This window comes from Coffea arabica, chromosome 2e, assembly GCF_036785885.1.
Source record: "Coffea arabica cultivar ET-39 chromosome 2e, Coffea Arabica ET-39 HiFi, whole genome shotgun sequence".
NCBI lineage: Eukaryota > Viridiplantae > Streptophyta > Magnoliopsida > Gentianales > Rubiaceae > Coffea > Coffea arabica.
In genome coordinates this window covers 22,770,355-22,781,712 of record NC_092313.1, presented here as the reverse complement: position 1 = coordinate 22,781,712, position 11,358 = coordinate 22,770,355, and the positions used below count along the sequence as shown (strand labels likewise).

Below are 11,358 nucleotides of genomic sequence, written 5' to 3'. Positions count from 1 at the left end.
ATCAAATCCTTTTTGGAGAGAGAGAGAGAGAGATTCTCACTTCTCAGACGACCTCTTCTCTGTAGAGAGAGATAGAGAAAGAGAAAGGACACAGATGAAAAGAAAGGCTACAAAAATATAAATTCCTCTTTTTTGCTTATTCTTTTGACAGCACTTAATCTTCAGAAACCTACGTTTTTTTTTCCTTTTTGTTTCCTTTTTTTTTTTTTGTAGTAAATTTGGATTAAGTTGAAGTTTTGACAGTCATAGGTAACCTATGCATGTATATATATGTTTGGTGTAAAGATAGGTACATATAGGTTTGAATTATATCTATCTAATTGATTTGGTTTAATACTTTTTAGGGTTTTTGTGAATTTTGGGTGGTTGAATGGTAGTTTTAGGTTAGGGGAAATTATTAGAAATTGCTAGGGTTTTCAGTTGGGATATTTTCTAAGAGTATAATGGGGAGCACAGGAGAAGCAGATAGAAAGCGGCGTCAATTTAGCTCCATATCACCTACTGGTGCTGCTGCCAAGAAGCATCCTTTTATGCCATTATCTGAGGATAAAAAGGTGAACTTTTACAATTTATGTATTTCTTTTATTTGGGCATCTTTTTTTTTTGTGGCTGTTTAAAGGTCTTGATTTTGCTGGCTTTTGAAGTGAATTTGGGTTGTTTCTGGCTCTTTTTGCTTAAATTCTTGAAATTTTTTTTGACTATTTGGATTTTAGACTAAATTTAGTTTGGGGTTTGCATGATATTTATGTTAAGTTGCAAAATTTCTTCCGAAATCTGATTGGAATTTCTTTGATTTTTCAAATTTTGTATGCCAAGTTGCTGTTTCGATTGAACTTGTTATAGGGTTTGCACAAAGTTCCATTTTGTGTGCTTCTCTATTTGCTAGCTTGAATACTCTCAGTGGTTGGAATGAGCAACCCTCCTCCCCCTTGTTTTCTTTTTCCAAATCTTGTTGCCTTGTTGTTGCTAGTCAGCGAGAATTGCTGGATGAACTTTTCAATTTGTGTGTTGCTTGGTTAGTATCATCTGCCATTGAAGTCACTGGGGGAGGCTATAAAATTTGTCCCTATTAAATTTATTTAGATGTGCTTCTTAGCTCTTTTTTTCCTGATCTGATTACTACTGACAGTTCGGAAATCATCTGTGGTAAATCTTGAATGATTTGACCTCGACAGTTGCTTTTGGTAGTGGTGAGATAGAATAGTAGCAGATGTTATGACATCACATTTATTGAAAGGATGTTAATGCTGAGTTGCATGCTGAGGCTGTAAACCAGTTTCTGTTGGCCAGGGCAATATTGTTTGATGTGATTGATGCACTTTTAGCACACAAGGGGTTTTGGTTATGAAGCTAGCATCTCCTTGTAAATATCTCATTACCAAAAATGGCATGAGTTGGATTTATTTGATTGTTGTTGCTGACAAGTTTGATTCGCCTGCTGTGAACAGCCATTTCCTTAGATTTTTGTTTCAGGAAGTAATGAGAACTTGTTTGAAATTAGAGTGAAATATTTTCCAGATCCTTTCTATTTCAGAAAATTTCAGAAACATGAAAAAATTTAGTGGAAAAGGTGTCAAGATTACATTTAGTCACTAAAAGGTAATTTCATTTTTCTTTAGTGTCAAAATCACATTTAGTGTTCTACTCTACTCCTTTTGGTTCTCTTCTTGTCATTTGCATGAGTTTGGAATTGTTTCTGATGCATGAGTTACCATGAAGATTCGCTGTAATCGCTTTAAATTTAGTATGCTACTGCATTTATGTAATGCTGGTTGGAGATCTCAGTGAACGAATGTTGACATTATGCTTATTGGGAGTTATTTTACGTTGGATTTCATTTTTGTGGGCCCAATACTATAGCTGCAAAATAATGACTTGAATTTAAAATAGAAGACTGGTCATTTGGAGATCATGAATTCAGCCATTTGTGGGATTTGATTTGATGACATGGATTATTAGTCTTCTGGTTACCTCTAATGGATTGGTGATATAATGCACTTGAGAGTGGTTTCAATATTGTCCTTTGCCATGGTCATTGTGTGAAAGCATTAAATGTTGGATTCGTCTGTGTTCATTGAAATTTGTTTATGATGTAACCTGGTGAAGCTCAAGCTAGTAATTGAAGCTTGCTTTCAAAGCATCCAATTTTGGATTTAAAGAAGCTGAATTTGTTTGGGCAAAGGGGCTAGTTTGTTTGTTTGCATTTTTTAAAAAAATTTAATATCCTCACAAGTGGTGAGCATTTTCTTGTGGGGTCCTCTGATACCTTGTAACTGGAAACAGACATTTAGCTGTGTCTTGGATCCTTCTATCTTATTGTTTGCATAGTTCTGGAAGCTGTAAAACGGATGGCCAGTTTTCAGTTTTCTTGAGGTTGAGAATAATTTTTTCCCAATTGAGTGAGTTAAGGAGTCCTTGTAATCTCTTGTAGCTTTGCTGTTATTCTGCAAAGCACATTCAAGTTTCAGTCTATGTTGTTTATAATTCAAGTCAACAATAGTTGCTCGTTTTCCCACCCATTTAGCATTTTGTGTGTCTTTTGGCTTTTATTGTTACCATGTGTTTTCTTCTCCTCCTTTACAGTTCATGAGTATCCCAATCATCTGTTTTTGAACTTTATAGACATCCCTCTCCCCTTGTAGTTTTGCTTATAACGTAGAACCATATTTGTAGGTATTGTTATTGCTAAATCCAAGACGTGGAATTGCGACCCATGTTTCTTATCCAATGAAGTTTCCTGTTTAATTATTTATCTAGGCTAAGTTTGTTTAGGGCTAGGGTGCATGATACTATTTGCATAAACAATGATATTGCTAGTATCCAGGACTTATACGTTAATAACAGTGGAATATGTTTTGGCTTTAGTATGCAATTTTTATTGCTTTTCACCTTTTAAGTTTACATATTCTTCTTTGATCTTCATTTATGGGGCATATGAGGAGGAATGCATGAGGACATGTGGGATTCTTTTCTTCTCTATGCATTCAGTGGAGAGTATTGGGTAGGCATTTGTATATCAGAGATGTGCATTCTGGTTCAGTGCTGAACATAAAATTTTCAGTTGGCAACTAATCCTGGTTGTAGTTAAACTCGGTCATAGATGTCTTACTGATTATGCTGGAAATTTATTACAAAGACCCCACATTGACAGAATTTCCACCCCATGGAGTTTTAGTTTCCCTCAGAAATCATTCTTGAGTTGGAGTACAAGGTTCACTTATTTAATGTTGCCGAATAGTTTTTGTTGTTAAAATGATGATTTAAAGGGGTGGTGAGGTTTAAAGGATGCAAAGAATTGAGCCTCAATAAATTGTTGGGCTTGATTTGTTTAAGGCCCTATCTGCAATTGAAGTTTTCCAGGCTCAAGCTCAAATGTGGCTTTGATTTTAGTTATCTCAATTATTGGAGCTGGAGCCTGAGAAAATAAATACTGACCGAGATGTTGTGAACCAGGATCTGGAGTCCTTTTGAGTGTTTTCTGTTGTAGATGCATATTTTCTAAGTTGTGTAACCTATACTTTCTGCATTTAATAGGCTTTAAGTAATAAATTAGATGGAATATTTCTTTTTATGAATAAAATTTTTAGGTTTGAACAGATAAAGAATGTCTTATGACTAATATAGAAGAAGAAAGAACTAAGTAGAGCATTCTTGGCCATCTTGTGCCTTAAAAATCTAATCTTGAATAGAACTTATGCTTTATTGAATTGGTAAAATTGAAGCCCCAGCTAATCTAAGTGAATTTGATTAGGATTGCTTAGGGTGTAAATGTAGCGTGGTCAGCCTTATAGATTTTGCTTTGCAACCCCGTGGCCCTGAAAAACACAGGACAGAAAAACGAGGGGAAGAGAATCTTATGCTACTGCTTAATTCTGTCCTTAATTGTTTGTTCCAATAGGGTCCTCTAACATGCATTATATGTTAACTCAATCAGTTAAAGTTTTGAGGACTTTAATGTGGGGAAGTCTGTCCCGTGTACATATGTACACATTTATATTTAAACAAACACAAACACAAACACCTAGACATGTATATGCCCACATGTATACATATGCATATATAGATAATTACGTGTGGGCACTTTATTTGTATATTTCACATGGCATGTGCGGTAATTGTCATAATAACTTTTGCTTACTTGTAAATTGCCAATTGCACCTTTGTTTATTCATTGTTTTGGCAGATGTTTATGGTCTTCCTTATTGTCCTTTATTCTTTCGATCATATAGCTGGATGCGGCAGTGCTTAAATTTCAAAATCAGAAGCTCGTTGAGAAATTAGAAGCACAGAAAATCGAGATTATTGATTTCAAGGAGAAAATTGGTAAGCTGACGGTGAAACAACTGCCATATGAGAACGTTGTTGCAGTTGTCAGTAATTCCTGGGAAGAGGTATCCATCTATCTAATGTCCTTGATACTACTTTTCCAGTGTTATGTCTCATATGTCTGGACTCTAGATGGTAAGGTTTGACTCCTATTCTAATCTTTTCTTTTTCTTCTGTCTTGCAGACTGTTAAGGACTTGGAATCACATTCTATACACACAAATGACTGTGCGAAATGTGAGCGAGGTGTCAAAGATCTACTTGTCAGAGATGGTGCAAATCCTTTGCCTTATAATGGTATCTTTCCCTTTTTCCTTTTGCCTTCTTCATAGTTGTTTCAAATATTGTCCCCATTCAGTATTGCTAATTGTTTAGCATCTCATAATCTATAATACTTGTTGGTTGTAAGAATATTCTGCCGTGTAATAGTTTGATCAGGAACTTGGAATTTGAATGGACAGTTGTCAGGTGTCATCTAATAACCTTCTTTCGATCTGTAATAGAGATTGATTTCAGGTATATTGTTTCAGGTTGTTTCAAGTTTCAAACATGCCAATTTAGGATAAGGGTTGAGATGTATTTTTCTCAAACTTGCTTGTTTGTTAAGGTGCTTGTCATGCTCTTAGAATTTGTGATATTTTCCAAATGGTTAATGTTGCTGAGCTTTGAGGATTGGCCATAGTAAATTAAAAACCATGCCATCAGATACCGACCCTGGCAAATTTTTTGCTGTTGCATACCTCTCACTGCCTTCTTTACCCCCACTCTATGTTGTAAAAACAGACAGACATCTGCACCACATATTATTGAATTACTAAATAGCATATCCTGTTTACCAGAAATTCATGCTTTGTCTCCAGTACTTTTTCATGTTTTCCGAGAGCTTATTATTTTCTTTTTTTTTTTTGGTTTTTGTTTTGGGGTTATGTATTAGTTTAATTTATTCTTCTGTGATACAGTTCATGGAGAATGAAAATAAATTATTTCTTTTCATGAACTTTCTGCTTATGTTTCTGATTTAATTAATTTTATATCTTCTTTAGTTTCATGTATGCTGCTTTGATGTTTGAGTGGTTGAGCTGCATACATAACAAAGCTGTTGCTGATGTGCATTGTTCCTTTTCTTAGGCGGTGGTTCTTCTCCTAGTGACACCTTTTCTTCAAGGGATGCTTCACCTGATGATGCTTTGTTAAGCCGGCTTTTAGTGACAGGAGCAACTGAAAGTAGTTCTACCTGTAACGTCACAAACAATACAGAAGAGGGTAATCATGAAGACAGCAAAAAGATCAGGAACACATTGCATACAATTCTAGCTGCCGTTGATCATCAATGGAAGTTAAAGGATAATTTATGCAGTACAGCTTTGAGTGCATTTTCTGAAGATGGTAAGATAAATTCTATGTACTGTTTTACTTGAAGATAATCCAACCATGTTGCTTTACCAAAATTTTCAGGGTTTAATGTGTTAATCAAGACTAGATGTCTCCCTCTACTTCAGGATCACACCGGCAAAGGACATCTCTAGACTTGCAGGCAGAAGTTAAGAATGTAAGAATGAGTATAGGCAATCTTCATTCAAAGCACAAATCATTGGCTTTTGAACTGCAAAAGCACAAGGATTCAGAGGCAAAGAGTAAAGCTGAACTGAAGCATTTAAGAGGTGCATTTTGTCTGTTTCATGGAGATATAGATGTTTTTCACTTTTTTGTTGGCAATGTTCCAAGATCTTTTTGATTCATCCAAGCGGTTTACTTACAGTTATACTTGGCTTTCTTTCTGATTATCCTTGTGGTATGGCATTGATGGATTATTTATGTTGAGAGTACCATGAATAGCTCTTTTTGGCTTTATGTTGTTCCTCGTTTATGATTATCTTGTGACCTACTCCATATAGATTGTTGGGAACATTGTATTCATAAGTTAGGGCTATTAAAGTAACTTTATTTCTTTTTTGTATAAAATGATTTCCTCCTTTTCTTTTTTGTTTCCTTTCAACCAATAGTTACAGGGATACATGTAAAATATCTTTTTGGTCACGAATCTTTTTTGTAGTGATTCATCTTTTTGTTTGTCTATGTAAAGAGGAGTTGGAAAGTACTATAGCAGAACTTGAGGAAAGTAATCATCAATTAGCAGTTCTAAAAGCAGAAAAAGATGCAGGAAAGGGGCCAATTTTCCCCATCCTTAATCTGGGTAATAAGGCTGTTGCTGTTGACAAGTCCAGAGATAAAGAAAAGGATCTGCAGGACATGGAGTCAGCACTTAGCAACTTATTGGTAATCCACCATGCTTTCTATATGACGTGTGGTATTGGGCAACTGGTTAATTATATTTGACTCATTTGATATGTGATCAGGATCAATCGTCTTGTCGGCTATTAGAACTGAAGCGTCTTCATGAAGAAAGGATAGATGTATTGAAGCACTTATCCACTTTGCAGGTTTGCTGGCTTTTTGTTCCACTAAGAAATTGCAAAATTTTGATCTTGTTGGTTTGCTCTTTTCCATTGTACTCACTGATGAATGGATTTTAATCTTAGCAGAACACTTTGAAAAATATCAAGTCAATTTGCTCTTCACAAGCTTATCTCCTTTTGAAAGATCAAGCTACGAAGGTTAAAGCAGATATAGTCCAATATCAAGCACTCTATGAGAAACTACAGGTTGTAGCTGGTCGGTAGTTTCATTTACATCTCATTTCCGTTTTTTATCAAGAGGAATTTGCTCTTATTCTGGTTCTTTACTTGTTCTGACTATTAGGTTGAGAAAGACAATTTGGCCTGGAGGGAAAAGGAAATGCATTTGAGAGTTGAATTGCTCGATATTAACCATCGATCTGCCTCTGTTGCTGATTTGAGGATCACTGAGCTGGAAAAAGGGATACAGAAGTATATAAATGAAAAAAATCTTATTGAAGTCAAGCTGGAAGAAGCATTAAGAGAACCCAGTATGAGGCATCCATTGTTTCTATGAAATTCATTTCTTCAGTGATTGGTGTGTCTTGTACAGCACAGATAATTCTGATTGATATTCATTCCTTTCAGGTAGAAAAGAAATCATTGCAAAGTTCAAAGCTTTGGTTTCTTCATTTCCTGTGGAAATGGGCCATATGCAGAGTCAGCTGAGTAAATACAAAGAGACAGCTACTGATATTCATACTCTACGTGCTGATGTTAAATCTCTGTCTAGTATTCTTGAGCAAAAGGTGGCTATTATTACATTGTAGTCTTGTACTTTCCTACCCCTCACATGCGCAAGGACCCCAAAATTTACCGATCGTTGAATTTTATATGTTGCCTTGCATTTATGTAGGCCAAACATTTGGGAAAATTGTCTGCTAGGTCAGCTGAGCAAGCCGCTAGCATTCTAAAGTTACAGGCCGTAGTAAGATATCTTCTTGTAAATTATGTCAAACTTACTTCCATTTCGTCAATATGTCTGGGCCAAATATATTCCTGCTGTGTGATTTCTGGTGCTAATTGTTGGGTCTGTCCTGGGCCTAACATTTGAATATTTTTCATTAAAGATGCTGTTGCCTGATTTACTTTTTGGTAATTCAGTTTAGATTTGGTCGATGCTTCTAAAATAGCCCGGTGATTTTATTGTACTCTTGCAATATATGTTTCTGGTTCTCTTGTTAGCTAATTTTTTCGTTAAAAGTGGTAAAAGAAACACTAACAAACTAATTCTGACGGGAACTTTGCAAATGATTTAGTTGCAATATATGATCGTCTGAAATGAGGTGGTTGTTACCGGTGTGTTGTTGATTATGGAGATAACCATGGTAGTAAACCTTCCTTAACATGTGGTGCTTTTGGTGAATTGAGTTACTGAATTACTGGGGAGCTTCCAAACAGATATTAAATTATAGAAAAAGAAAAACATAGTGTGTGTTTGGATATGAGATTATTTGGAATAATACTATAGCACTTTTGTGATGTGATATATTTGAGATAAAAAGGTTCTTGGAATTTGTGTTTTTGATGCGAGGATAATATTTAAAATATTTTTTTCCTAAATTATGCTATCCAAACAGACCTATAGTGTTGTACAAGTCTATGGAAGAGGCATGTTAAGGAATGTAAGCATGAAAAATGTTAATACACGTACTCATAAATTAAAAAGGAAAAAAAACTACTTGCAATCTTAAGTATGTATCGTAGCTTATTCATCTACATTACTTTTCCCCTGAGATGAGTTGGTTATTTGTATGACTAAATGATTGTGGATCCAGGAATGGAATTGCAAGTAGTCTTGGTCTAAGGTGGATTACTGAGAGGGGTATCTAACTTTTTATATTGCTTAGAGACGAAGGAACAGTTTTAATTGAAGGAACTTTTGAGCTGTAAACTTCACATCATTGAATAATTTTAGTTCCATGAAGGGTCTTGAAATCTGCCATTAGTTTGTGAAAATCTGTGCACTTTCCGGAATGTTGTGGATGGTCAAAGATGAGGGTGTTGTTCATCACAATGAATGTTCAAAAGTAATACAAAAATTGAAAGAGGCTTTTGGGCGGGTGTTTTTCCATCTTGATCTGAAATGGGCAGCCATCCTGATGTTGTAAATTGTGAGAGGGTGAGAGATAATTAAAATTAAGAGGCAATGTATGAAACATATTTGTCATGATATATATCTTTGATATCTAAATGCAAAATCTACCAGCCATGATGGTCTTATGAAAGAATGGAGATAAAGTAATTGTGGCAAGTTTTTTCAGGAGAAAAAGGAAGATAACATCAGTAGAGAATCATATCGAGTCTAGTCTTAATCTTCATTGCCAGTTTCTTTTGGTTTTTTAGTTCTGTTTTCGCGTTTAGTTTGTTTTTGACATGTTGCTTATGCTTGCAACCTCCTTGGGGGACTTTCTCCCTCATTTTTTCCCCGCTTATTTATGCATACCTCGTATATTTCTCTTTCAATGAGTTTTGGAAAAATAAGTTTCTTCTCTTTGGTTAATGGGATGTTGCTTTTCAAGTTTAAGGAAAGAGTTGAGGTTGGACAGTAGGTATACTTGCATTCATATTCTAGAACTTGTGGAGTTCCTTTTCAACAAATATTTCTTGTTGCATGTAACAGAAAGTTTCTTGTTGCAGGTCCATGATTTGAAGGAGAGTGATAAGGAATTGAAACTCATTTTGCAAATGTATAGACGTGAATCAATTACTTCAAGGTTAGTGTGTCTTGATGAGTTACTTTTCATTTTTTTATATCTCATTGTACTACATTGGAGGTTTTCTCTGCATTAGCTTTTTATCAGAAGTCAGCTTTTCTGATGGTAACTTCTATTCATTGATAAAATTAGAGAACTGAAAGTTCTTCTCCTTTTGAGATCAGGCAGGTCAAGTGTTAAGGCTTAAGGCATCAGTTTGGATGAAAATCAGATTGCACTCATCGAGATTAGTGTTCTTGTCAATGAAACGAGGATACAAGTGGCCACTTTGGTTTTCAATAAATATTTCAAATGATCAATGTGAAATCTCTCTCTCTTAGGGTTTCTATAGTTGGTTGTATAATGATTGCTATGCTGTCTATTGGGCTGCATGTTCTTATAGCTGTTAGGGCTAGATGGTAGCATGTTGGAGCTTCCTATAGATTAAGTATGAATTGATGAGGTAGCTTTGCGGTGATTAGCTCATGGAATCAATACATGCCAAGAGCCCGTGTCGGTAAAATGGGTTAAGGCTGTGAGAGTTTTCTTTTCTAGAACCCATGATATCTAAACAATGATGGCTATGCTGTCTATCGGGCTGCATGTTCTTATAGCTGTTAGGGCTAGACGGTAGCATGTTGGAGCTTCCGATAGATTAAGTATGAATTGATGAGGTAGCTTTGCGGTGATTAGTTCATGGAATCAATACATGCCAAGAGCCCGTGTCGGTAAAATGGGTTAAGGCTGTGAGAGTTTTCTTTTCTAGAACCCATGATATCTTAACAATGATGGCTATGCTGTCAATTGCCTGCATGTTCTTACTGCCAATGATATAGGGGCTAGATGGTAACTATAGAAGCGTCACAGAAATTGTCGAGTATGTAATTGATGAGGTAGCTCTGCAGGAGTAGTTTGTGGAATCAGTACTGCAATGACCCTGTGTTGTTATAAGTGGGTTAAGGCTGTTAACAGTTTGTCTTTGCTAGATCCCATGATTGTTTGAGAGGGTACAGGTTATCTTTTTAATGCTTTTTCTGGTCCTTTATTATAAGAAAATTTTCAGTGTTTGGCCCTGAATATGGTACTCGGTCTCAAATTGTGCTGTCGTCTGACCAGGCTGTGAGTATAAGCGAAGTGAGAAACTTGCTGTTTCCATTACAATAATTTGTTGAATTGAAAATCTATAGGTGTAGATGGTTGGCCAGTTACTGTTTTCAGCCCATAATTTGTACATGTAAGTGAATTCTGTTGCAAGGGATTCTATGAAAGGATAGCATGTTGATATCTGACGAATGAAATATGATATCAAATTTTTGAATTTATCACGGGGATGCTAGTATGATTCCTGCCAATTTTTAATTGACAAAATACATTTCTTCTATATCTTGGTTTAAATATTAAGTTATGGCTTTTTTCCCTTTGCTTATGATTGATGTAGTATGGTTGCATTGTTAACCATTCTGATGATATGCCTGAGGAAACCCTAATGGTCCAGAATTGACCTTTGCGTTGCTAAGCAACTAAGCGACATGGTGATCCAGTGTATAATCTGTTCCTAGTGGATGTTTGGATTATGCTTGATTTTACATTTAGAAGATCCATTTGGTTTTTTGTGAAACATACCCGGCTAGAATCCTCCTTGTGGTATTATTTTGGGTTTCCGTTAAATCGTGTGGTTGCTTTAAAATGAGTGCAGGGATGTCCTTGAAGCTAGAGATTCTGAATATAAGGCTTGGGCTCATGTACAGAGCCTGAAGACCTCTCCTAAATTGGCATGTTTGAAACTTGAAACAACCTGAAACAATATACCTGAAATCAATCTCTATTACAGATCGAAAGAAGGTTATTAGATGACACCTGACAACTGTCCATTCAAATTCC

At 35.7% G+C, this 11,358-nt stretch overlaps 1 protein-coding gene across 1 annotated transcript; it reads left to right on the top strand.

Moving 5' to 3' along the window:
- On the top strand, positions 1 to 11,276 carry LOC140036160 (E3 ubiquitin-protein ligase BRE1-like 1). Its single transcript, XM_072077461.1, has 13 exons — positions 1 to 554; positions 4,230 to 4,391; positions 4,511 to 4,622; positions 5,454 to 5,711; positions 5,825 to 5,986; positions 6,409 to 6,602; positions 6,683 to 6,766; positions 6,869 to 6,988; positions 7,086 to 7,272; positions 7,370 to 7,530; positions 7,638 to 7,709; positions 9,422 to 9,498; positions 11,174 to 11,276. Exons 1-13 carry the CDS (start codon positions 444 to 446, stop codon positions 11,274 to 11,276), a joined length of 1,803 nt encoding a protein of 600 aa, XP_071933562.1. The 5' UTR covers positions 1 to 443.
- Positions 11,277 to 11,358: the final 82 nt, after the last annotated feature.

Coding starts and splice junctions, on each gene's coding strand:
- LOC140036160 (XM_072077461.1), top strand. CDS start 444: ATGGGGAGCACAGGAGAAGCAGATAGAAAGCGGCGTCAATTTAGCTCC. Junction 555..4,229: donor CATTATCTGAGGATAAAAAG/GTGAACTTTTAC, acceptor TCGATCATATAG/CTGGATGCGGCAGTGCTTAA. Junction 6,767..6,868: donor AGCACTTATCCACTTTGCAG/GTTTGCTGGCTT, acceptor TAATCTTAGCAG/AACACTTTGAAAAATATCAA.